Source organism: Neovison vison, chromosome 14, assembly GCF_020171115.1.
Source record: "Neovison vison isolate M4711 chromosome 14, ASM_NN_V1, whole genome shotgun sequence".
Taxonomy (NCBI): Eukaryota; Metazoa; Chordata; class Mammalia; order Carnivora; family Mustelidae; genus Neogale; species Neogale vison.
In genome coordinates this window covers 10,641,758-10,665,621 of record NC_058104.1, presented here as the reverse complement: position 1 = coordinate 10,665,621, position 23,864 = coordinate 10,641,758, and the positions used below count along the sequence as shown (strand labels likewise).

The 23,864-nt window shown below is 54.5% G+C and overlaps 1 protein-coding gene across 1 annotated transcript in view; it reads left to right on the top strand.

The window, feature by feature from the left end:
• The first annotated feature begins 5,697 nt into the window (after window positions 1-5,697).
• The window catches only part of SRRM3 (serine/arginine repetitive matrix 3), a 55,684-nt gene continuing 37,517 nt past the window's right edge, over window positions 5,698-23,864 (top strand). The window contains 1 exon segment of the mRNA XM_044233999.1: window positions 5,698-5,886. Within this exon segment, the coding sequence (XP_044089934.1) occupies window positions 5,698-5,886 (189 nt within the window).

Sequence of the window (23,864 nt, the reverse complement as noted above, 5' to 3'; positions counted from 1 at the left end):
AGACACTTGACTGACTGAGCCACCCAGGTGTCCCTAAAAATAAAATCTTAAAATGAAAACAAACAAGCAAAAAAAGATGGCCAGCCACTGCTTGCTCCTTCTTCCATCAAGAGGTGGGATCTATGTCCCCCACCTTTGAATAGGAGTGACAGTGAACTCTTCTAAACCCACTGCGGTCTCTAACTGCTTTGGCCAATAAAAAATGGGGAAAGTTATGTCGTGCCCTACTTCCTCTTCTTCAGAACACTTGCGTTCACAGTCCTGAGCTGCCGTGGGAGAAGTCTGAAGACTCCACTGGAAAGACCACACGGAGAGACCCAAGAGAAGGAGAGACGGCTCGCTGAGTCCCGCCCCGTAGCCGTCCCCGCCAGGGGCCCTGGACATGTGAAGGAAAGTGTCCTGGACCTTCCAGTCCATGAGCCACCCCTTTGCTGAAAACCATCCCATGAAAAGTGACCCCATTCAATGCCTTGTAGAGCAAAAGAATCACCTAGCCAATCCCTGACCAAATTTCTGACCCCCAAACTTATGAGATATAATAAAATTGGTGTTGTCTTGAGTCATTAAGTTTTGGAGTATTTGTTACACAGCAATAGCTATCGTTAGCGTAAGTCTGGACAGAGACTTGGACAGCAGCGTATTCAACAAGCATCCAAAGGGGCTCTGATGTGGGGGGGTCGAGAGAACACTAGAAGCACCAGAAGAGGGACGCTTGGGTGGCTCACTCATTAAGCGTCTGCCTTTGGCTCAGGTCATGATCCCAGGGTTCTGGGATCGAGCCCCACATTGGGCTCCTTGCTCTGCGGGAAGCTTGCTTCTCCCCCTCTCTCTGCTGCTCCCCCTGCTCATGTTTCCTCTCTCGCTGTGTCTCTCTCTCTGTCAAATAAATAAATAAAACCTTTAAGGGAAAAAAAAAATCCCAGAAGAGAGGGATAGACTCTAAGATCAAGGACCCCAAGTACACGTCTACATCACATCACACAGAAAAACAAATGAAAAGAGACAAGGCAGAGCCAGAGAAAAAAGAGAACAGAGTAGACTGAGGGGTGGACAGGCAAATAAACTTAAAAAGAAGGGGGAAAGACAGAGAGCTGTTTGAAGACAACTCGATTCAGCAAGCAAGGACTCTTGTCTCCTCCTGTGTCTTGAATGGGCGATGTGGAGACAGGCACGCACCAGCGCTGCTTTCGTGGAGGTCATGTTCTAGACAAAAAGTGGCTCAGAAAGAGGGCGGCAGAGACGCAGCAGAATAAGAGAGAAGGGGCAGGGACAGTACTGAGGTCAAGGCCACTCTCTGAGCCTGGAATTCTGTGAGTGAAGGATGCCAGCCTGGCCTGGTCCCTCATGACAGGGTCTTTCTTGCTCTTGCCCCTGTGTGAGGCCCCTGGAAGGGCTGATCAGGCCTGGGGGGTGGGGGAGTTCTCCCTGGAGTTGAATGTGGAAGGACAGGGACGTAGAAACAGGTGCTATCGTTGGGAGAAGAGCAACTACCAAGGCCGACAGGGGATGCAGGGGTTGGGAGGGGAGGAGATGGGGGACATGGGGATGGCCAAGCCGAGGGACAGGTTGCAGGCAAGTGAGTATGGCAAGGGGGGGAAATGGGACAGCACAGATGGGCTCCAGGTGCCAGGCTCTGAATCAGGCCCTGGGTCCTGGATCTACTTTGGAATTATTCATTCATGGCATTATTAAAAAAAAAGGGGGGAGGGTGGCGCCTGGGTGGTTCAGTGGGTTAAAGCCTCTGCCTTCGGCTCAGGTCATGATCCCGGGGTCCTGGGATTGAGTCCCGCATCAAGCTTTCTTCTCAGTGGTGAGCCTGTTTCCCCCCCCACTGCCTGCCTCTGCCTACTTGTGATCTCTGTCTGTCAAATAAATAAATAAAAATATTAAAAAAAAATTTTTTTTTGAGAGAGAGAGAGAGAAATACAGAGAGCCAACGAGAGAGAGAGAGAATCCCATGTAGGCTCCATCCTTATCATCGACTCTAGGACCCTGAGACCATGACCCCAGGCAAAATCAAGAAAGAGTTGGACATTCACCCGACTGAGCCCCCCAGGTGCCCCTCGTGGATGTCCTTATTGTCCTCACGATACAAATGGCAGGATGTGAGACAGACCTACTTTTGGCTGCTGAGACTAGACAGAAGAGGGACTGGGAAAACATCACGGAACACATTTAGACATCTGACCAGTAACTTTTTTTTTTAAGATATTATTTATTTATTTGACAGAGACAGATCACAAGTAGGCAGAGAGAGAGGCAGAGAGAGGGGGGGGAAGCAGGCTCCCTCCTGAGCAGAGAGCCTGATGTGGGGCTTGATCCCAGGACCCTGAGATCATGACCTGAGCTGAAGGCAGAGGCTTAACCCACTGACCCACCGAGGTGCCCCAGTCAGTAACTATTTAGTGAGCAGACCCACCATGTGTGAGAACTGGGAACAGAGTCCTCGCCCCTCATGGAGCTCAAGGTTTAGGGGTGTGAGGGCAGAAAAAAAAACCACAAGCAGGTGAGTAATAGGATGGTGGTTGACAGGATAAACACGAGGGAGGTTCTCCGCAGAAGATAGACAAACGGCCGCTAAACACACAAAGAGGCGTTTGACATCCCTAGTCATCAGGAAAATACAAATAGAAACCAACCAGCTTCACACCTATTAGTAACAATTTTAAAGAGTTGGGGGGGGACGCTTGGGTTGCTCAGTCGGGGGAGCATCAGGTCGTGATCTCAGGGCTGTGGGATCTGCCCCACGTCGGACTCCACGATCGGCATGGAGTCTGCCGGAGATTCTTTCTCTCCCTCTCCCTCGGGCCCTTCCCCAGGCTCATGCTCAATCAATCAGTCAATCAATCAAATCTTAACCCAAAAAACTGGATGAGATGATGCTAAACCAAATAAGCCAGTCACAAAAGGACAGATATTATAGGATCCCATGTACACGAGGTCCCCAGAGTGGTCACGTTCACAGAGAGCAACAGTAAAGAGAAAGGTGCCAGGGCGCTGAGGGGGGAGGAGATGGGGAGTTCATGTTTCGAGTGTAGAGCTCCAGTCTGGCTTTGGGTGATGCCTGCAGAACCGTGTGCGTGGACTTAGGGCCACTGAACTATACGCTTGAAATGGTTTAAATGGTAAATTTTATGTATGTCTATTTTGCCACGATATTTTTTTTTTTTTAAAGGAGGGTAAGAGGGAACAATAGTACTGGGCAGGGGGATGCTGATCTATACGGGGATTCAAGTAGAGATGTATGTTGCAGGAGAGGGAATGGGGAGGAGTGGGCACTCGACAGGAGTCCAGCACCTGGACCAGGCAGACAGCATGGAGGTGAAGGAGGAGGACAGTTCGAGGGGGCAGAAGGTCTGCAGGAGAAGAAAATCCAGAGGGCTTAAGGCCTCACAAGGTTCTAACTTAGAGGCTCGGCGTGGGGCAGGGAGGTGCATGGGGCAGGGACCCGGTATCAAGTAGGAAATGAAGAGGGCTTGATAAAGGGACTTTGCGCAGAGCTGTAGATCAGGATCTGAGAACAAGCCAAGAACAACAGAAAAGCACCCAGATTCAGAGCAGTAGGAGCCACCAACACTGCCTGAAGGGCTACAGAGAGGAAACAATGCCAGAGTCAGGCCAGAAGCCTCAGAGGAGGGGTCACCGGACCAGAGCCAGAGAGGAACTCATCAGGGGAATAAATACCTCGCTTCTCTTTCTTCCTGCTTTTCATTTTCCTGGTGATGCTCCCCCATGAATGAACCTAACCAGTAGCCAAGGGTAAGGGAACGTGGGTAACTGGTCTGCAGAGGTCATCCTCGTAAGGCCCAGAGGAGGGCAGAGAAGGGAGGAGAATGGACCCAGAGGGGCAAATAGAGAAAACCCAGCACAGATGTTGATGCCGTGTGTTGAAATGACTAGCACAAAGGAAGGAGCCCTCTTTGGAAAATTAGCTGGCCAGTAGCGAGCCCAAGGTAGAGACCTATTCCTTTGAGGCAGGGCAAGGAGGTACAAGGGGTAAGGGGGGGAGGGTACTGGGGCTGAGGGGCTGCCCAGGCACCCGGGGTTCCCCCATCCCAGGTTTAGTAGAAAGAGGGTCCAAGGCAGCTGGGAAGGCTAGCCTGCGCCAGCTGCAGGACCCCTCCCCTTCTGCCCTGAACTACCTCCCACATGAAGCTGGGGGGGTGGGCAGGGGTTGCAGAGGAAGAGGAGGGGAGGACAGAGGGGGTGTGCCGGGCCAGGGCAAGGTGTGCCCAGGCACTAGTCCCAAACTGTTGAGGCCAGGGCTGCCCAAGAAACAAATCAGTGTGATGCAGTTTCCTAAAACCAACATGACTCTATTTAAGGAATGGGCTTCCCTCTGAGAATGTCCCCTCCCTGCCCCTTCCCTGGCCTCCCCCACAGCCCCTCCACACACTCAGCCATGGCTCCCCAGGCAAGGCAAGTCCCCCTCCAGGGCCCTCTCCCAGCCCTTGATCTGTCTATTCCCCGCTCTGCTTTGGGAGGCCTGGCCGGCCAGGCAAAGGGGGCAGGAGAAGCGAGCACACTGGTGCTAAGCCAGCCCCAGGCCCCAGCAGATGAAATATTCATGCAGCCAGAAGGCAGGAGACCAGCAGAGGACTCGCCCCTGGGGCTACGAGGCTTTGGTAATGGAGGCAGCAGCTGTAGCCCACCCCTTTCTCCCCACCCCAAGCTTTGTTCTGCAGACTGGAAAGGGCCAGCAGCGCCAGGATCCCGACCACTCAAACCTGAACACCCTCCAAAAACACATGCGGGTGAAGAAACATGGGGGGGGGGAGCGGGGAGGGGAGGAGGCACACACAGACACTCATATATACAGCCAGGCACACAGGCACATAAAGCCGCGCACACCACAAACACACTCCATGCAGGGAAGACGCTCCGTGTCCTATAAATGCCTCCTTAAAACCTGCTCCCCAAGACTGTCACTCGCTTCATCCTAGTCTGGCTGCTGCTCAGGCCTGATCTGGCACTTCCAGCCCTGTTCCTTGGGACAGAAAGCTTCTATGGGGACACCACTAGTGGCCCCACGCCCAACCCCACAAAGACCTCACGTTCCTGGCTTCCACTAGAGAAAGGTCTCTCTCTGGGCTTCCAAAGCCTCTTCAGGAGCCTGCCCTACCCCTGAATTCCTCCGCACTCTGCCCGCTCACTGTTCCTGTTCGGCCAAGGAAAGGAAGGTGGAAGCTGCAGGACCGACAGGCCACCCAAAGTCACGAAAAGAGGAACCAAAGGGTGACTTGAACTACCGACTCCAGACGCCCAACCAAGCACCACTGAAGGGCCAGAGGATCCATTCTCAAATTCCTCTCCCAGTTAGGATGGCCCATCCCCGCCCCTCTCAGCCTTGGTTAGCAGCTACCGGGATGCAGGATGCATGATAACAGGGGGCTCCTGGGGGGTCCCCCTTTGGATTCCAGGGCCCTATTAGACACCAGAGGCTCAGTCAGTGTGCTGGCGAGAACTCAGACTAGCGAGACTTCCAGTTCCAAATTAATAACCTCCCTGGCCCGGGGCGCCCCCGGGAGCTGGTGTGCTCCCACCCTCAGGGAGTGGAACTGATGATGTCGCTGCGGTGGCGAGTCCTTGCCCGACGCCCCGTTCCTTGCTTCCCCTGCGGGGGGCCCTCCGGGCCTGCAGGGGGCGCTGTGGGGGCCGGGCCTCTCTGGCCGGCGGGCGGGCAGGGAGGCCACCTCCATGGTGGTGCGCTGTCCAGCATTTCAGCAATCGGCGGCGGCGGCGGCGGCGTCCGCGGGGAGACGGAGGGCGCGGGGCCGCGGGGGCCGCGGAGCTGCGCTGCCGAGCCGAGCGGAGGAAGAAGCCGGGACTAGCGGGGCCGGAGGGCCTGGTTTCAGCACCCGGCGGAGCGCGGCGGTCAGCGGGGAGGTGAGAGCCCGTAGTGGGGCGGGGGCATTTCCCAGAGGGGCTGGGGCTGTGTTGAACCTCGGGCCTCCACAGTCGGACAGGGGCTCAAGAGTCCGCAGGCCCCAGAGCAGGGGGCAGGTTGGGGGGACTGCAAGAGTGTTTGATCCGGGGGTGCGAGGCACTGGGAAACAGAGATAAGGAACATTGTTCATTTCACTGAGCGGAATGGAGAAAGTGGGAACACTGCGGGGTCATGGGCAGGACTCCCCTGGGCATAAATGACCATGGCCTGTCCCACGAGGATGCTAGGGAGGCCCCCAACTGCAGTCCAATTGCCCTCCCCCCAACTGAAGAGAAAGACCTGCTCCCTAGGGGAGGGAGAGATCAATGCAGGGACCCCATGGAGATGCTGGTCCCTGGGAAGGGTGGAGGGAGCAAGTCCCCACCTGAATGCTGGGCTTCTGTCCAGCAGAGGGTGGCAGCACAGGGGACAGGCTGGCCCCTTTCCCAGCTGCCCAAATGCCCCTAGGGAGGCAGGCCTGGCAACGAGAACTGGGTCTCACACAGGATGGCATTTACTCTCACACTGGAAAGAGGATGGAGGGCACAGAAGAGAAAATAACCACAAGGAGTTTCAGGGGGTTCTCTGTGGTCTCCCCGAACGCCCAGGGAGAGTTTCTGAAGCTCAGAGTGGGCCCAAGCTCAGAGCAAATTCCTGGTCAAAAGGAGAGATGAGAGAAGAGACGCAGCCACTGCCTCGCAGCCTCCTCCCCCTCCCTCCCAGCGCTCCTGCCAGGGCAGTGTCGAAGCCTCCTGCAGTTCCTGCTCCTGGCAGCAGGTCCATTGTGGGCATAGGTTTGGTGGGAAGCAAGAAGGGCACCCAGGTCTAGCCTGCTACTCCAATGCCTGTGCTCTAGCCCAGCCACGACTTCTCACTCCCCTAAGACCTCACTCACTCACCCACTTCTGGCATCAGAGGGCCTGGGCTGGCCTTTGGTCTTATGTCAAGAGGAAAGGCAGGAACTTAGACGGAGAGCAGGGCAGGGACTGGAGACTTTCTTTGTGCATCTTAAGGTCGTGGCCCCGGCAGGTACAAAATTCTACCTCAGCCAGAAATAGGACCAAGGTGGCTAGGAACTTGCTCCCACACATTACCAGCTTTGGGGTTTCTTAACTTTATGCCCCATCCCACTCTCCTGTGAGGGGTGGAGGAGGAATTCTTGAAGGGTGAATAAAGATTTGATTGGATTTTAAGAGGTGGGGGTAAGTAGGTAGGGTGTCACAGACTCTGAAGTCTGAGAGATGGGTTCAGATCTCTGCTGCATGACTTCAGGTAAGCTACTTCTCCTTCCTGAACCTGTCTCCCAATTTGTAAAACAGGTGTCACGTTAACAGCATCTACTTTGCTGTTTCAAGGCATAATCCAGATAATAGAAGGGAGATGACTTTGGGGCTGGAAAATGCTGGGCAAATGTTAGTCGATGAAAGGCAAGTAAGAATTTCTTCAGGAGGAGCTGGGTAAAGGTGGGAAAGTTTTCAGCATTGTTTGAAGCATGTCTGTGTCTTCCCAGAGGAGGTGGACTTTGGCCCAGGGCCTGGTACCAGGCTCCGTGCTAGGCACAGGGCTACAGATGACTCAGTCAGTCCTCACAAAAGCTTCCCAAGGAAGGCACCGTTGTCCCTATTTTGCAGCTGAGAAATGAGACTGGAGTATCTTCCCCAAGGTCACAAAGCCACCCAAGCCATCTTCTCTGGAACAGAAGTGCAGCTGATGACCTGTCCCAGCTGTCCCTTGTCAGCAAGGCCCAATTAAATGCTAGTTTCTTGATTCGGGATGCTGGCTTTCCAGGTGGGGAACCTGAGACCAGGAGTGAGGGTATGCAGCGCAGTGGGGAGCTGACTCCCCCAAGGTCACTGGGATGTTTGGAGGTGGAACGTGCTTTGAACTGGCCAGCTGGGTGCCCCCAGCACAACTCACCCCTGCCGCTTTCACGCCTGCCAGAATGGGACCCTGGGTCTGGCAGGCCCATCTGCTCACTGCCATGCCCACTTTTCACTTCCTCTGCCTGCCAGCCTCTTGTTGACCTCAGCAAGCCAGAGACTGGCTGTTCCTTTCTGAGTGGATAGCCCCCACCCCCTGAGACGGGGCCATGGTCACAAGCCACTGCCAGCGCTGCTGCGGTCAGCCTGCTCTACTGACTTTACCCTTCCTCTGTCCACTTCTTACTGTCCCCAACGCTCCTCCTGTCCCAGCAGCCATCGGGGGCTGTGTTGAGGAGAGGAGGGGAGCCCACCCTCTCTTCCCTAACTCCCTCACACCCTCCGAGCTCCAGCCATGCACCTGTCACTTCACATACATGACCTCATTTCACCCTCCCAAAACCTGGTATCAAAGGTGTTTTTGCTCCCTTTCACAGAGGAGCAAAACAGGGCCTGGAAGTGATGTGACTTTCCCAAGGTCACAGAGCAAGGTCTTGGTGCAGCCCACACCCACTGCCGCAGGGGCCCAGTGTGGCTTCCACAACATCACTCTGTCCTCAATTCCCTAGGCTCTCCTGGGTGACGGTCAGGCAGGGCACCGTGGGCCGGCGGAAGGTGGGAGGAGACGGGAGGGAGAGGTAGCTAAAGGGCTCTGGGACAGGAGTCTGAGGACTTTCTTTCTGCTCCCATCTCCGCCCCTGGTTCCTTGTGTGACCTTGAGCAGGTCCCTTCCTGGTCTCTGGGCCTCAGTGTCCTCAGCCATAAAATGATGGGGTTTGACTGGATGGCCCCTGAAAGCCCTGCCAAGCAGCACGATTTTAAGATCTCTCTGCTCTGTAAATCTGGATGCCGGGAAGCCTGTGGTGCTATGGGCCGAGGTAGAGTCACCTCCAAGTGTTTCAGAGTTTGACTTACTAGTTGAAGCTGAGATTTAAAATTCACCTGTCCCTCTCATCTGCTATGTTGGCTAAATGGGGAGAATATGACTTGGAGAGGCCCAGTGGCTTACGGGGAGACCCCAGGTTCTTTCACTGAGCCAGGATTTAGCCATCCTGGCCCAGGATCAGAGGTGACTTACAGGGACACTTTGAAGAGGCCCTCCCTGAGTTGTTCACCAAACTCCAGGAGGCTCCCAAGACACAAGTGCACAGGCCCCAATCCCAGGGAATTGGCAGGGGTGAGGTAGTTGAGGCTTATTCGTGGCGTCTGGGTGAGAGGGAAGGGTTTTACAGCTGTTGCTCTGAAAAGCCGGTGCAGGGCCCCGGAGAGGGCGTGAGCTGGTTTGGGGACGAGTCCAGTCTGAGCAGGGAGAGGAGGTCAGGCAAGTACAATCCTTCTCGATTCTAACACCCACCTGTGTTAGGTGTGGAAAGGTAGGGGGCTCACAGAGGTGGAAGGATCAGAGAGGGCACTCATTGAGGTGGGTTCAGAGAGGAAGGGGGCTGGGCTGCTCTGTGAGGGGGGAGAGGGGTCAGTGAGTGATGAGCAGAGGGATTATGATGGGGAGCGGCTCATCACCAACAGTTACAGACCCCAGGCTGGCCCAGCCTAGTTCTCACTGTGGCTCAGGGCCTGCCAACACCTCGGTGTTCTGCTCCTTCACCTTCTTCTGGGCACAGGAGGGAGACAGCTCCAATCCCAGAGGCCAAGCCCTGTTGACTCCATGCCATCCAGAACGGGGGGGCGTGGTGGGGGAGCCCTTAGGGGGCTGGGGCAGGTGAGCAGGTCCAGGCTGCCCAAGCTGATCCTCTTGGCCTGAGGGGGAAGGCCACAATGGTCATGTGTGCCTTAGTGCAGAGCAGCCCCCAACCCTAGGGTCACCCCTACCCCCAGCCAAACGCTACCAGCCCATCCACCTGCGGAACTGCCTCCCGGGCGTCCGGCCTGGCCTCAGTCTCCTGCCAGCCCCTCCCTGGCCTCCTGCCCGCTGCAGAGGCTGCTCTCCCAGAAGAAGCTGGCAAGCAGGGCCACAGTTCCCTTAGCATCCTGCTGGGGTCTTTGAGGCCTACGAGGGGGTCTGGGCTCAGTGAACCGGACCCTGGGGTGCAGGCAGCTTCCTGAGCCGGGGAGCTCTTGGCCTACCTATTTTATTTCTAGCTTCAAGTAGGGCCTGTGGCTCTGAGACCCCCCCGCCCCGTACTGAGCTCCATCCCCACCACCACCCCACAAAACTGCCCGGGGTTGGAGCCAGGTAAAAAGCAAGTTTCACTGAATTCTTGTGATTCGAAGAATGGCACATCTTCCTTGTACAAGACTTGAGAAAACAGAGAAGCCAAGGAGAAAATAAAGCTCATCTGTAGTCCCATTGCCCAGAGAGAACCACTGTGAACACAGGGGATGGTGTCTCCAGGATTTTTTCCATGTGTTCATAGTGACATGGAGTTAAATGAGGGAATACACTGTTGGGGGAAGCCGGCATTCTATTTTTCACTCTATCATGAGAATTCTCTGATGTCTTTAAAGATTTTTCAAAAAGCTTGCTTTCAATGGCTATCTGAAGGCTGGAGCTGCTTCCCAAGGGAGCCCGTGAGAGCTGGGAAGAGAATCTTGCCTCCTACCCCAGCCCTTCCTTCTTGGGTGGGGCACACCTTTCAGGTCTTCTGGCCAGGGGAGGGAGGGTTTCCCTTGGAGAGATGGCTTTGGCCCCTGTGACAGTCAACCAGGGATGGAGGAGGGGAGAACCAAAGCTGCTGGGGGAGAAGGAACATGTGAGGGTCATACATCCCCTTGGATCCAACAGGACCTCAGAAGAAAGCTCAGAATGGGGAATCAGGCAATTACCAGTCTCCTGGGCTCTGATCTCCTTTGGGCCCCAACCTCTACACTCAGGTTTGTTTCCTCCCCTCTACAATGGGCATAAGGATACCTGCCTCCCGATGTGCTATGAGAAGTGACTTGGGCCAGGATTAAATCCAGGGCACTACCCCCAGACATCTGAGTGTGAGACCACATAGTCAGGATCTACTGGCTGCCTCCTATTTTCTGGTCCCAGCCTGAGCGCTGAGGACCCAGGTGAACCGGACACCAACCATGACCTTGAGGAGCGCCCAAACTAGTGGGAAAGGCAGGCACGAGGGAACAGAGCTAATGTTCTGGTCGGACTGAGATGACCACGGTGGGCAGCCAGAGGAGGCTTCTGGGAGGGGAGCATTGAGGTTGGGCTTTCAAGAACAACAGGGAAGGTGCCAGACAGAGAAGGCAGGGGCATGACACTCCAGAGAACAGCGTGGGCACAAAGGAATGAAAAGTCCTGGTGAGCTAAGAGGATAAGGAATGATCTAATGATCTAACGCAGGGCACGCCTGGGAGTAGAAGGTGGAGGGCAGACCAGGGGGCAGGGATAGGCCCGGCCAGGTCAGGAAGGATCTTAAGAACCACTGTAAGAGCTGGGGATTTATTTGGAAAGCAATGGAAGTCGAAAAAGGCTTTGGAGCATTGTCACGAAATAGTCAGATCTGCACTCTAGGAAGCCCACTCTGGTTGCATTCCGTTGGTGCAGGTGGGGGGAGGGGATGGAAAGAAAGAGACCAAAGAGGAACAGGCCGGGGGTTGGGAGGAGGTGATTGCAAAGGGGACAGGCACTGGAGACCTGCCGCTGGGAGAGCTGACAAGGGTGTACGTGCACGTGGGAGAAAGAAAGACCTGTGGGCCAGGGGCAGGGCAGAATGGGGGAGCCCAGCCTCGGCTACTGGTCCAACCCTCAGAATCAGAGACCCCCAGGCTGGGGGAGGAGGTTTCACGACTGGCAGAGGAGCCAAGCCACCCCTTCTCCCAAGAGGGCACCAGAGGGGGACTTCTGGAATGGGAAGGAAGCTGGAACACTCAGCTGGTCCTGCCTCCAGGCAGCCCTGTCCCCTCTTCCTGTCTGGCCCAGTCTGACACATGCTTATTGATCCCTGTGACCCATCAGTGTCCCCAGAATTCCTCTCTTGCCTGCCTCCAAATGCTCTCTCCCTCTGTCCCCTGCTCCTCGTGTATCAGAAAGCAGAGACGATCATTCATTCATTCATTCATTCATTCATCAGACTTTGGCTCAGCAGTCCTCTGAACTCAACAGCTGAATTAACATAGGCATCCCCAAATTCTGTGCTAGGCACTGGGGAAAGGGAGGAGCAGCCGTCTGTCCAGTGGGGAGTGAGGCCCATAATCTGGTGAATGTTTTGAGACAGAATATGGGTTAATGAGGGAGCGTTCCAAGGACAGCTGGGGCACTGGCAGTGGGGGAGTTTGCTTGCCCAGCTGACTTTGGAGCGGGCTTTGCAGATGGACTTGATAGGAGAACAGGTTTGCCAGGGGAGGGAAAGGGGAAGGTATTTCCGGCAGAGGGAACAGCATGAGCAGAGGTGCGGAGGGAAAACACCAAGCTCTTGGGGGATAGTGTGGCTGGAGGGTCGGGGTCTGGGCCCAGGGGCTGAGGACCAGGCTGAAGAGGGAAGCCTCATGAAGGGTCTTAGTGCCAATCCAGGGGGTGGGGGATGGGGTCTGGCCTTTCTCCTGTAGGCAGTGGAGAAAGCCAGGGATGTTTCCAGCAGGTGAGCAAATGGCCAGAGCTGTTTCAGGAAGGTCACCCCCGAAGGGCAAGCATGATGTGGACAGATGGAGAGAACTGGGGGCCTGCGACATGTGTCACGTGGCCAGGGGCCTCTCCTACTGCAGCTCAGCTCCTCCCGACCTGGGACACCCAGATCCACAGCAGCCATGGGTCTCTAGGTGCAGGGTAGCTACATCGGGTTTCCAGAACAGCCTATGAAAAGCAGATTCCTGGGGCTCACCCATAACGATGGATTCTGTATGGGGCCTGAGGATCTGCATTTTTTGGAAAGCTCCCAGGCAAGTGTATGTGCCAGAGTCGGGAACCAGCGCTTCCTCTGCTCGTGCTGTTTTCTTTGTCTGGATGCCCTTCTTCTCCCTTCCTCTACCTCTTTGAATTTCAGCCTCTGCTCATGTGTTTTCTGGACAATACCTTGTTCCAAGCTCTCCTCCTGCCATGTGCCCCTAAGGGTCCCGTGCTACTTCCTTCTCGGCCCCTCTTGTACTCTGTCCTGGCTGGTCATCTACCCTTCTGGCTCCCTTGGTAATCACCGTAAACACCCCATTTCCCATGTGCTTGGGTCCTGCTCTAAGGGTTTCCCATAGACTAACTCATTGGCCCTCACAATGTCCTAGGAGGTAGTCAGGCCACACAGCAGGGGGATATTGAGGCACAGAGCGGTGCCTAGAATCATCCAGCTAAGACACGGTAGTAAAAAAGAGGCCTCACCGTTTGTTGATACCACAGACTAGGAGCTCCTAGAGGGCAGAAACCGTGTGTTAGTCACTGTTGTGGGTCCCCAGTGCAAACACAGGGTCTGGCCTCTGGGAGGGGTTCGGGGCAGTCATCTGTAGGATGGACTTAAGGGCAATGATTCTCCTCCAGGGCTGCTTGGCAGCTTGGGGAAGTCCATGGCCCTGACAAGGGTTGAGGGGACACAGTCTGGAGTGGGGGTAGTAGCAACAGAGACAGGGACCCCTGTCTGGGATTTTAGGGCAGAACAGGTTTCTCGACAATAGCTCTTCTCTGCTGTGCTGAGGTGTGGCCTCTCCAGCATAAATCAGACCCTCTCAATCCTGGCCAGGGACCAGGGGCTGGCTTGTTGGCAGCAGAGGAGGGGGAAAGGTGTCAGACGAGGCCCCGCTGAAGATTCTGGGGCTGATGACAGAGCAAGGTGGAGACTCAGAGAGCAGCCCCTGCCCAGTCACCCAGTCTGACCTTAAGGGACTCACCCCTTCCAGAGCAAGGAGAGCCCCCCCACCATCCCTGCCTCCCACCCACAATCCCTTGGGAGCCATAGGTTATTGTCAATGATGTTGTTAATTAACTGCTTAATTAACTATTTAGGCTAATCAGATTAATTGACATTAATTGGATACCATTTGTCAAGGACCCTGGAAAGCTGTGCCTCTCAGAGTTGAAGTGTGTGATGGGGGCTGAGCAGGGGAGTCAGGGAGGAGCTGTCACCGTACAGCAGAGCTGGGGGAGCAGGTGGCAGGCAGTGGCAGGACCAAGGGCACCCGGATGGCTGCACAGGGACCGTGCATCTCCCGGTGGCTCTCTGTGGGGCTGGGCCCTTGAACTCCCAAGTTCTGGTTCTTCATACTTTGGGAAACACATCCCTCTTCCTGTCTCTTAATTGCATTAAGAAAAGGTCTAATGAGGGGGGCGCCTGGGTGGCTCAGTGGGTTAAAGCCTCTGCCTTCGGCTCAGGTCATGATCCCAGGGTCCTGGGATGGAGCCCCGCATCGGACTCTCTGCTCGCCAGGGAACCCGTTTCTTCCCCCCTCTCTCTGCCTACCTCTCTGCCTACTTGCGATCTGTCTGTCAAACGAATAAATAAAAACCTTTATTAAAAAAAAAAAAGAAAGAAAGAAAAGGTCTAATGAGGGACCAGAGAGAAAGGGAGATACTTTCCATCCCTGAGGGCTGTAAAGACCTCAGAACGGGGAGAGACCTTAAAATCCTAAATAAGCCATTATATAAGTAGGTCAGCACATCCCTGCTGGATGGCATGCATATATTTGGTGGTTAAAGAAAAAAAAAAAGGGAAAGATGAGCAGTATAGGGTAGATGAAATATGCAAAATATTAAAATGTGATCAAGTGAACAGATTTGCATTTGGTCAATTACAGCCCCCAAAACCCACAGTACATTCTTATGCCTGTTTTAAAACACAACTTACAGTTTTAAATTATAGCACTTGAAACAAAAAAGAAAAAAAAACTACTATGAAATGCATCCTACGTTTTGGAAGAAGAAAAAAAAAAAGCGCCAACCCACTCAAAACTGGGAGTGTGAATTCAGAGCCACTCCCTTAAGCTTAAATGGCTCCTATATCTAGGAGCCCAACACTGGGCTGGAAGTTGGTAGCCTTGACTTTTTCTGCAGACCCCCGTGGGGTCTCCTCCTCTCCAGAATCGCAGGGCCTGTCTTCCTGACAGAGTGTTTATGGGCAGCACAGGAGGTGTGAATTTCAAGTATTCTGGGGATGAATACAAATGTGAGGGGAGAAAAGGGGTCCATTTCTGGGGGAGGGTCAAGCTGCCAGGCTAGGAAGGGTGTTCCCCGGGTAAGAGGAGGGCGTTGGTGACAGAGATCTCTAGCTCGGTAAGGGAAGACCTAGAGAATGAACGTGGGGTCTCTATCTCTCTCCCTCTTTACTGCCCAATCCTGCGGCCCCAGGGGGAGGAAGGACCAGAAGAGACTGGAGGCGGTTGCCTAGCAACAGGAGGCGCATCTGGATCGATGGGAAAGGCAGAGGCGCCTCCAGCCCCCAGCCCGGCTCTGTCTTTGATCTCACCCGGCCCAGCAGAAACCTTGGCGGGGGGATGCCCAGGGCAGCCTGCTTGATTAGAGCTGAGTCAATAGAGGGAATTTTCCATAATGAGATTGTGTGGGCAGTGGAGGCAGCTGCCCTGCCTTCTCCCGTCACCCTCCCCAGTGGGTGGAAGGGGCTTGTCTATCTGTCCCACACACATCCTTCCTGCTGAGAGCTCCCAGGCCAGCCCCTCACCACCAACTTTGACTCTTCTAAGTCTTAGACCACCAGAGACTCAGAGCCCAGAGCTACCCTGGCCCCAGTAGCAGTAGCCAGGCCACTGACACTTTGTCCAGATGGGGAAACTGAGTCTCAACAAGGAAAAGAGATCTGATCCCACAGTTTCCAGCCCGTCTTACTCTTTCTCAGTCCAGCTCCCAGGTGTGAGCCTGAGGGATCTGATCCTTACAGGGAGAAGGTGGGGAAGGGCGTGATGGAAACTGATGTGGGCCCCGGGTTCCAGCAGCTTTCACTGCAGCTTCAGCCCCAGAGGCCAGGGAGGGAGAGGCCTCGGAGAGTACGGAGTCCTGACACACAGGTGTCTCTCCCTAGGATGCCTTGCCAAGGCCATCTGGCTTGGACCCTCCCCAGGACACAGAGATCACTCCCTAGCAGCCCATGCTGTCAGTGACAGCTCAGCCATGAAAAGCTTCTTTCTCAGGTTACTGCCCCGCCCCCCCCCCCCCCCCCCGGCCCCGCTGAACCTCAAATCTCCATCCTAACTCAGGCAACCAGGGGGACGCTATCTGCTATCCAAAAGCCAGAGGGGACCCTGAAGAGAGGCAGAGTAGGCCGGGTGGGAAGGGGTTCCTTTGTTCCAGTGGAGTGCAGGGAAGGGGGACTAAAAGACTACTTGTTTGTTTGGGATCAGCACTGGTGTGCACAGATCTGCTTTCCAGGTTGGACTCATCTGCATTATTTTCAATGACCAGTTTGCATGGTCTGCTCTCTTCCACTGGTCTGTAATGCTGGTGTGCCTTGGTCTGTGGGTTCTCCCCACCCACGGCCTCTGTGGATGAGTCTGGTCTGAACTCTGGCTTCAGGCTCTCCGTGGCCTGTCCTGGGCTACGCTGGTCTGTACTGGTCTTGTCCGGGCTGTACCGCCTCTGCTGTGGGCTCCTCTGTGGAGAGCTGACAGCTGAGGCCTCCTGTCCTTAGGGTGCAGCCACCCAAGATCTCTGCTCTGGGACCCCAAATCAGAGCCAACAGGAACAGGGAGAGAGGCCCTTGACTGATCGGCAAGAGCCTGGGTGCCAAGCAAGTCCTTTCTACCCAAAGACAAAGCTGAATTCCAAGGTTTACCAAGTATATGACAATATGACCAGTGTAAAAATGCCAACAGACACACAAAGTCTGGGCACACTGAAGCAGGAACCAGAGACCTTTCCTGCTGAGGTCTCTGGAAGTGGTAAAAACAAGTAGTGAGCTCCCCGTCAGCGCAAACACAGGCTGGATTTCAACAAAGGTTCACAGATGGTTTAAGTAAGGTTCACAACGTGGTTGCGTTGTGCCAAGATCTGTGCTGGGCGCGAGGGACACAAAGATGGATGTTACCCTTGGAGAGCCCTTGGAGCCACTGCCCTCGGAGAGCTTCCACTAGGCCAGGGACAAGTCACGGTAGAAAGAAGTAAAGGCAGAGAATGGCAGCCCGAGGGTAAGGCTCTGGGAGTGCAGCAGAGGCGCACCTGCCACTGGAGGTCAGGGAAAGCTTCACAGAGGAGGAGATGCTTGAGCCCTGTGTCTTGTAGGAAAACATGGAAGGGAAAGGGCATTCCAGGCAGAGAGAGCAGCAGGGACTGTGTGTCTGAGACACAGTGGGGCCGGACAGGTTGTTCAGGACCCAGGTGTCAGCTAAGCAGCCTGGGCTTTCTCCCCTAGACACTGGGCTTGCCCTCCCTCCCTTGTCTGCCCTGGACACCCCTCCCTGGCTCTAGAAGCTTGGCCAGCCCCGCCCTTTCCATGCCACCGCAGACCCAGACTGTTGGCAGAGGACAGCTCCAATCCCCGCCCGGGGCCTGGGGGCCTTCCTGGGTCTGGCCATAGGGCTGGACCTGCAGGGGCAGGAGTGGGACCCTGCAGCCCAAGCTGTGGGGCCAGCACCCCCGTGGGCCAGGCTGTCTGCCTCTTCTGGAAGGGGGGGCCTTGCCCCTTCCTCCAACCGCCCTGCCAGACCCGGCCCTGGGGGGCTCAGGCCAGAGCCTGCCTCCCGGCTCCTCCTCCGGGGGCAGCAGGAAGCTCCGGCTGCTGAATAATTAAGAGGAAGGCTTTCTGCGGCTCTCCCTCCCCCCTGCAGCATCTTCCCGAGGGTTGGGTAACAAACAGCAGTGCCAGCACCTCCCAAGAGATTCCAAGGAGGCTGGGAGGCAGCGCACTCTGCTTAACCCTCTCATTGCCGGCCCGTCTGAATACTTTACCCCCCAACCTCCTGCTGCAGGGTCTCTTACCAGCTGAAAGGGGTCTGTGTGAGTTGGTCTCTGTGAGCAGCCGCCCGTGTTGGCCTGCTGGTCTTTGCAAGCTGGTGCTGATCTGGAATGGTACTTATCTACCTGATCTGTTCCGATTTATACTGATCTATAGGTCTTACTGATTAACTCCTGCCTGTAATGGTTTAGACTGGTTGGCATTGTTTATGGGTAAAACTGGCAGTTAACACTTCTGCCTACCCTTAATTTGAGGGCTAATTACTTCACCCCTAAGCGGGAGAGGCATTTATATTAATCCCATTTTACAGATGAGGAAACTGAGCACAGGAGTTAAGTCAGTTTAGGGCACATAGTAAGTGACTTTGAACAGCCACTTGCAGGTCAGTGCCTGGGCTGGACTGACCCTTAGGGTCAGACCTCTCTCCAAAGGGCAGGGACCCCTAAAAGTGAGGGCACTGGGCAGCAAGAGAGATCTTCCCAAAAATGCAAACCTGACCATGACCTCCCCAGCTCAACAGCCCTCACTAGCTCCCCATGACCTGCAGGGTATGACCTAGCTCCTCAGCTCCCCAGCCCCCTATCCCCCGGCCCTCTGTGCTCAGCCATGCACAAGGCACGAGCCCACGCTGTCCTATCTTTCCTCTTCAAGTCTTCTTCCCACACATCTCCACATTCTGCCCAGGACATCCTTCCTCCCCTTCCTTGTCCCATAAACTCCTCCTTTTTTTTTTTTTTTAAAAGATTTTATTTATTTATTTGACAGAGAGAGATCACAAGTAGACGGAGAGGCAGGCAGAGAGAGAGAGGGAAGCAGGCTCCCTGCCGAGCAGAGAGCCCGATGTGGGACTCGATCCCAGGACCCTGAGATCATGACCTGAGCCAAAGGCTTAACCCACTGAGCCACCCAGGCGCCCCCCATAAACTCCTCCTTATGCTTTCACATCTTGCCTCCAGGAAGACTCCCAGCTATGCTCCTCCCCACACACCCCAACTCAGTTGCTGTGTCTGCCCCATCCCTCGTCCCAGCACTCAGCATCAGTGCCCCTTCCCCTGGCTCTCTTATCCTCCGGGGGGCCCCAGAGTGGCCACTTGGTGAACAGCTGTGACACAAATGAGTGGCCCGAACCTTGGGCTGAGGGGGGTGTTCCGTGGCCCAGTGGCCCTTAGCCCCTTAACTCTACCCTCTTGGACAGGTTGCATGGGAAGGCTTCTAGTTTGTTCTACCCACTACTTGATGACTTTGCCCCTCTCCCCATGCTCATGCTTATGGCCTGGAGGTTGGGAGAAGGGACCCCCAGGGAGGGGAGGGGTACTAGGAGAGCAACCTCCCTTTCTGCTCCAGGGGACATGTCAGCGCCAGGGATGGGAGCGGGGTAGGGGCACCCTCGGATTCCTTGGACCCAGGGGGGATGGTCATACACTCACTTTTACAAAGATCCAGACTTAGTTTCCCAACCGAGTACCTGGTTTCCTATGAGTTTATAAGTTCCATCACATTTCTGATGGGCCACATCAGAATCTTTTTTGTCTGGGAAACTCAGGAGGGCTGCCCCTGCCCACCCCCTGTCCACACACTGGGCTCCTGCTCTGGGAGGGCTCACCCTCTGTTCAGAGACCTCACCTTCACGACACTGTGCGTCCCACACACCCTGCCCCTCTTAGTCCCATGTCCCTGGGCCCTGCCAGGCCCCTCCACTCCCTCTCCCTTCCACCGACAAGACTCATCTTTGGAAGGGCCAGTTCAAACACCGTTGCCTTCTCAGAGCTTCGCAAACAAAGACAGACCCCTCTGGTCTGTCTCTTGTTCCCCCAGCACGGGGTGGGGTAAAGAGGGTCATCGGGACCTGTCTTCATAGCAAGCTTGTCATGGAAAGAATGAACCATCCCACGATATTATGAAGTAGGGGGTATCATCTCCATTTTACAGATGAGAAAAATGAGCCTTAGGGAGTTTTAAGGATTTCCCCTAGTCATCCAGACAGAAGTGGTAGAACAGGAATTCAAGCCCAAGTCTTCTGGCTCCGAGTCCAGTGCTCCTTGTCTATTCCCCATTCTTATCTTGGGCCAGTGGGAGACAGAAGGACCTTAGTGGCAGGATAGTGGTTAAATTGTGTGACCGTGGATCCAGGGCTTGCTGGAAGCCATGGAAATCTGTATCTTGATGGCCCCGAGTCCTGCACTATATCTGGGTAGATGGGCCTCTTGCTGGCAGGGACAGGTGAAGGAACCCCCAACGGAAGGGTGCTGTTCTCTAGGGAGCAGAGGGGACCCTCGGGTGCCTGCTTTGGGGGTGCCTCAGTGCTGGAGGCTGAGATGGGGAGGGGGGGAAGTGGCCAGCAGGGAGGGAAGGGAAAGTGGCTGAGGTCAGTCCAGCAAACTCCTCGGAATGGTGCCCACCGCCCTGTGCCGGCCAACCTCTGCCCTCTCCTCCCTCCCCAGTCGACTACCTGGTCCACTCCAGGGTTTCAGTCTTCCCAATGTAATGACAACTCCCAAATGAGGCCCAGGTCATAGCCTTCTCCTCAGTGCCAGACCTGATATAAGGCTCCCTAGGCATCTTCACCAGGACATGTAGGGGTTCCTCACACCCGCTGTGTCCAGAAGAGGACTGTCGCCCTGACAAGCGACGATAGTGATGGCGAGTACTACCTATGAGATGCTCATTGCATACCAGGCACCCCGATAGCATTTCCCAGGGGTTAGTCCTTTACAACAAACCCAGAGGGAGGATGCTATTATTAGTTCCATCTTACAGGCAAGGAAACTGAGGCACAGAGTTTTAGTCATCTGACCAAGGTCACTAAGCTCATGAGTTCCCTCCAAAGCCTCCCTGTCTCCCCATCAAACCGGGGCTCCCGGGGACCCGTCCCACTCTCCCCCATCAGACACATATGTGGTCCACTGCCTTCTCTCCCAGACCTGGCCAGGCCCTGAGCATCCTCCCCTTCTGAGCCCTGGGCTGAGTGATGAGCTCATTAGCTGCACCGAGCCTGTCAGCAGACAGGACCCTGCCATACGGATGGGCTGTTTCACCTTCCATTAATCTCTCCCAGCAGAGCTGGACTTGAAGGTACCCGCATCCAGACTGCATTCCATCCTGTTCTCAAGCAGGGCAGCTCAGGGGAGCCCAGCTGTGGTCTGGGGGAATGGAGGCCAGCCCAGGGACTCAGCCACAAGCCTTGGAAGTCAGGGCTCTGGCCCTTGAACCACTTCCCAGCCAGCAGGAGAGGAGATGTCCCCCGCCCGTCAGCCCATCAGCCAGATTCTTAACATGCACATGCGTGTGGCTGGCCCTGCATCTGGGCTTGCCCTTGGGACCTGAGCCCATGCTGAAGACATCCTCAGGGCTGAGCTCTGGGGGTGGCTGGTGCGGCTCTGGCCACTGACCACATCAGCAGGAAGGGACTGGGCTGGAGGTTTGGTAGTATACACAGGTGTTAGTATTACCTAGATTTCCAGAGGGGGAAAGCATCTGCAGGATCTTTGAGTCTATAGTCCTCATTGACCTGTGGGGGGTTGGGGGGAAGGGTCCAGAGAGGGGGAGTGACTTTCTCAGGGTCTCACAGCCAATCCGCAGAAAAGACTCTGTATCCCCAAAGAGACTCAATGTAATTGTCCCCAAGGACCTTATCCTATTAGGGTCAGCGTGAGAGTTGGGGCTCTGGTTCCCACCTGCCTGCTTGACCCCACAAGCTCCTCGCTCTCAGTGCATCCCCAATTTGCCCTCCATGTTCCCCATCACCGGAAACGGCTGCACCATCCATCTGGTCTCCCAAACTGGTCCATGAGCTCCCAGATGGCTAGGATAGGGTCATGTTCATCTCCAAATGCCTAGCCTTTCATAGGATCGGGCCCAAGAAGATGCTGGGTGGGTGTTTGTCGAGCGGATAAGATGTCTACCTCCTGTTCCAACATTCCTGTGATGGGGAACTCGCTTATATTAGGATGAACTGAACTGCTTAGATTTTCTCTTAAAGGTTTGATTGCTAAGGGGGGGGTGGAATCCTGGCTTGGGCTTAGTTGAAGTCCGCTAGAGCTGACTTCCCCGCAGGAGTCCTGGCTTTCTTCTGGAACAGCCCAGATTGCCCAAGTCCTTCCTCTTCTCAGTGTGACAGGGGGACAGGCAGAATCAAGGGCACTTGGGAACGTGTTACAAATGCAAATTCTCAGACACCACCCCAGATCTACTGAATCAGAAACTCCGAAGCTGTGTTTTAACAAACCCTCTGGGTGACTCTGATGCAGAATAAAATCTGAGAACTACTGCTCCAGACACCTGCACCCCACGGCTGGTCCAGAGAGAGTCTGTATCAGAATCACTTGGGGAGACATGAACGATCCCCAAAAGACTTGGGTTCAGTAGGTCTGGGGTGTGGGTACCAGGCAGGACTGACCTAGAAACTACAAGATACCCGGTTAGATTTGAGTTTCAAATAAACAATGATTTTTTTTTTTGCATAAGTATGCCCCAAATATGAAATTCATGAAATTCAAATTTAATTTAACTTGCATCTTAGTATTTTTCTTAAAGACTTTTATTTATTTATTTGAGAGAGAGAGAGCGCGCACAGACAGGGTGGAGAGGCAGAGGGAAGCAGGCTCCCTGCTGAGCAGAGACTCCCATGTGGGGTTCGATCCCAAGACCCTGGGATCATGACTTGAGCCAAAGGCAGACGCTTAACCAACTGAGCCACCCAGGGGCCCTTCCCTAGTATTTTTTATTTGCCAAATCTGGGAACCCCACCTAATTCTTTTTCTTTTTCTTAGAGACAGTGTGGACTAACGTGCGAGGGGGAGGGGGAGAGGGAGAGAGAGAATCTTAAGCAGGCTCCAAGCTCAGCACAGAGCCTATTGTGGGGCTTGATCTCAGGACCCTGAGATCACGACCTGGGCCAAAATCAAGAGTTGGACACTTGACAGACTGAACCACCCAGGCTTCCCAACCCTATCTGATCCTAACAAGCTTCCCCACAGATTCAGCCAGGTTTGGCCTAAATCCTCTATAATCCTTCAAGTATTTGAAGATAGGGATTCTGACCACCTGTATATCTCTTATCACCTCCCCATTCTAGACATCATGTCTTTGTTGATGCAGCCTAAGATAACAAGCATTTTTGGCAGCCACAGGATAGTATTGATTCAGATCATGTCGGTGATCATTGAAGACCCCTAAATCCTTCCTAAATATGCTGCATCTCCATTATGTCTATCCTATTCCAATTTTAGAAAGTTTGCTTGGGATCTGGCTTCAGAGTGAGGGAATTTTCTCTGTCCTGTTCCATCTTCTTCAATGTTTCCATCTGTCCATTTTCCTTTTAGAAAATGACTCTAGGGGCGCATTGGTGGCTCAGTGGGTTAAGCCTCTGCCTTCGGCTCAGGTCATGATCCCAGGGTCCTGGGGTCAAGCCTTGTGTCGGGCTCTCTGCTTGGCGGGGAGCCTGCTTCCCTTCCTCTCTCTGCCTGCCTCTCTGCCTACTTGTGATCTCTATCAAATAAATAAATATTTTTTTCAAAAAAAAGGAAAAAAAAAAGAAATGACTCTATTTATGAGGCTTGCCAGATGCTGACATCGATGAATCCGATCATCAGATTATCAATGTTCCATCCAGTCAATGGCGAACATATCACATCAGACATAGGCGAAGACAGAGCCCTGTGGTCCTCCACTAAACGTGTCCATCTAATCTCATACCAACCCATGAATCAGCTCCCTTGAAGCACAGGTCAGTCTATCCACCAATTACAACAGTGCAGAATATTCGTTCCAATAACCACAATCGGTCTCTCTCCTTATGCAATTTCATAGGGATTCCATAAAAGATAAGGTCAGATGCCTCTCAGAGAGAGCTTGTGCCTGCTGTGACCCCCTGGTCTGCTGCCCCAGCACCTACAGCTTGGAAGGAAATGGGCTGCACATGCAGGGACTGTTCTGAGGGGCCCAGCCCCTCCTCTTGGTGCTCAGGGGTCATCCCTCAATGACCTATCTCTGATTCCTGCCTGGTGGCCGCCTGCAACACACCCAGTGAAGCTGGCAGAATCCGTCTGTCCCAGTGAAAATCTAGATTACCCCTGCCCCCGTACCCATGTACCCTCTCTTTTCCTTCTTAGAGCCATTCCTGAAGGATAGCCCTCAGCCGTCTGGCAATCTTAGCCAGGTGTTCTCCTAGAGCTGGAAACAGAACTGCTGGGGACAGGGGTGGGGGCGGTCTGGAGATCTGAGTGTGCTCAGAACTGCTGCCACCAG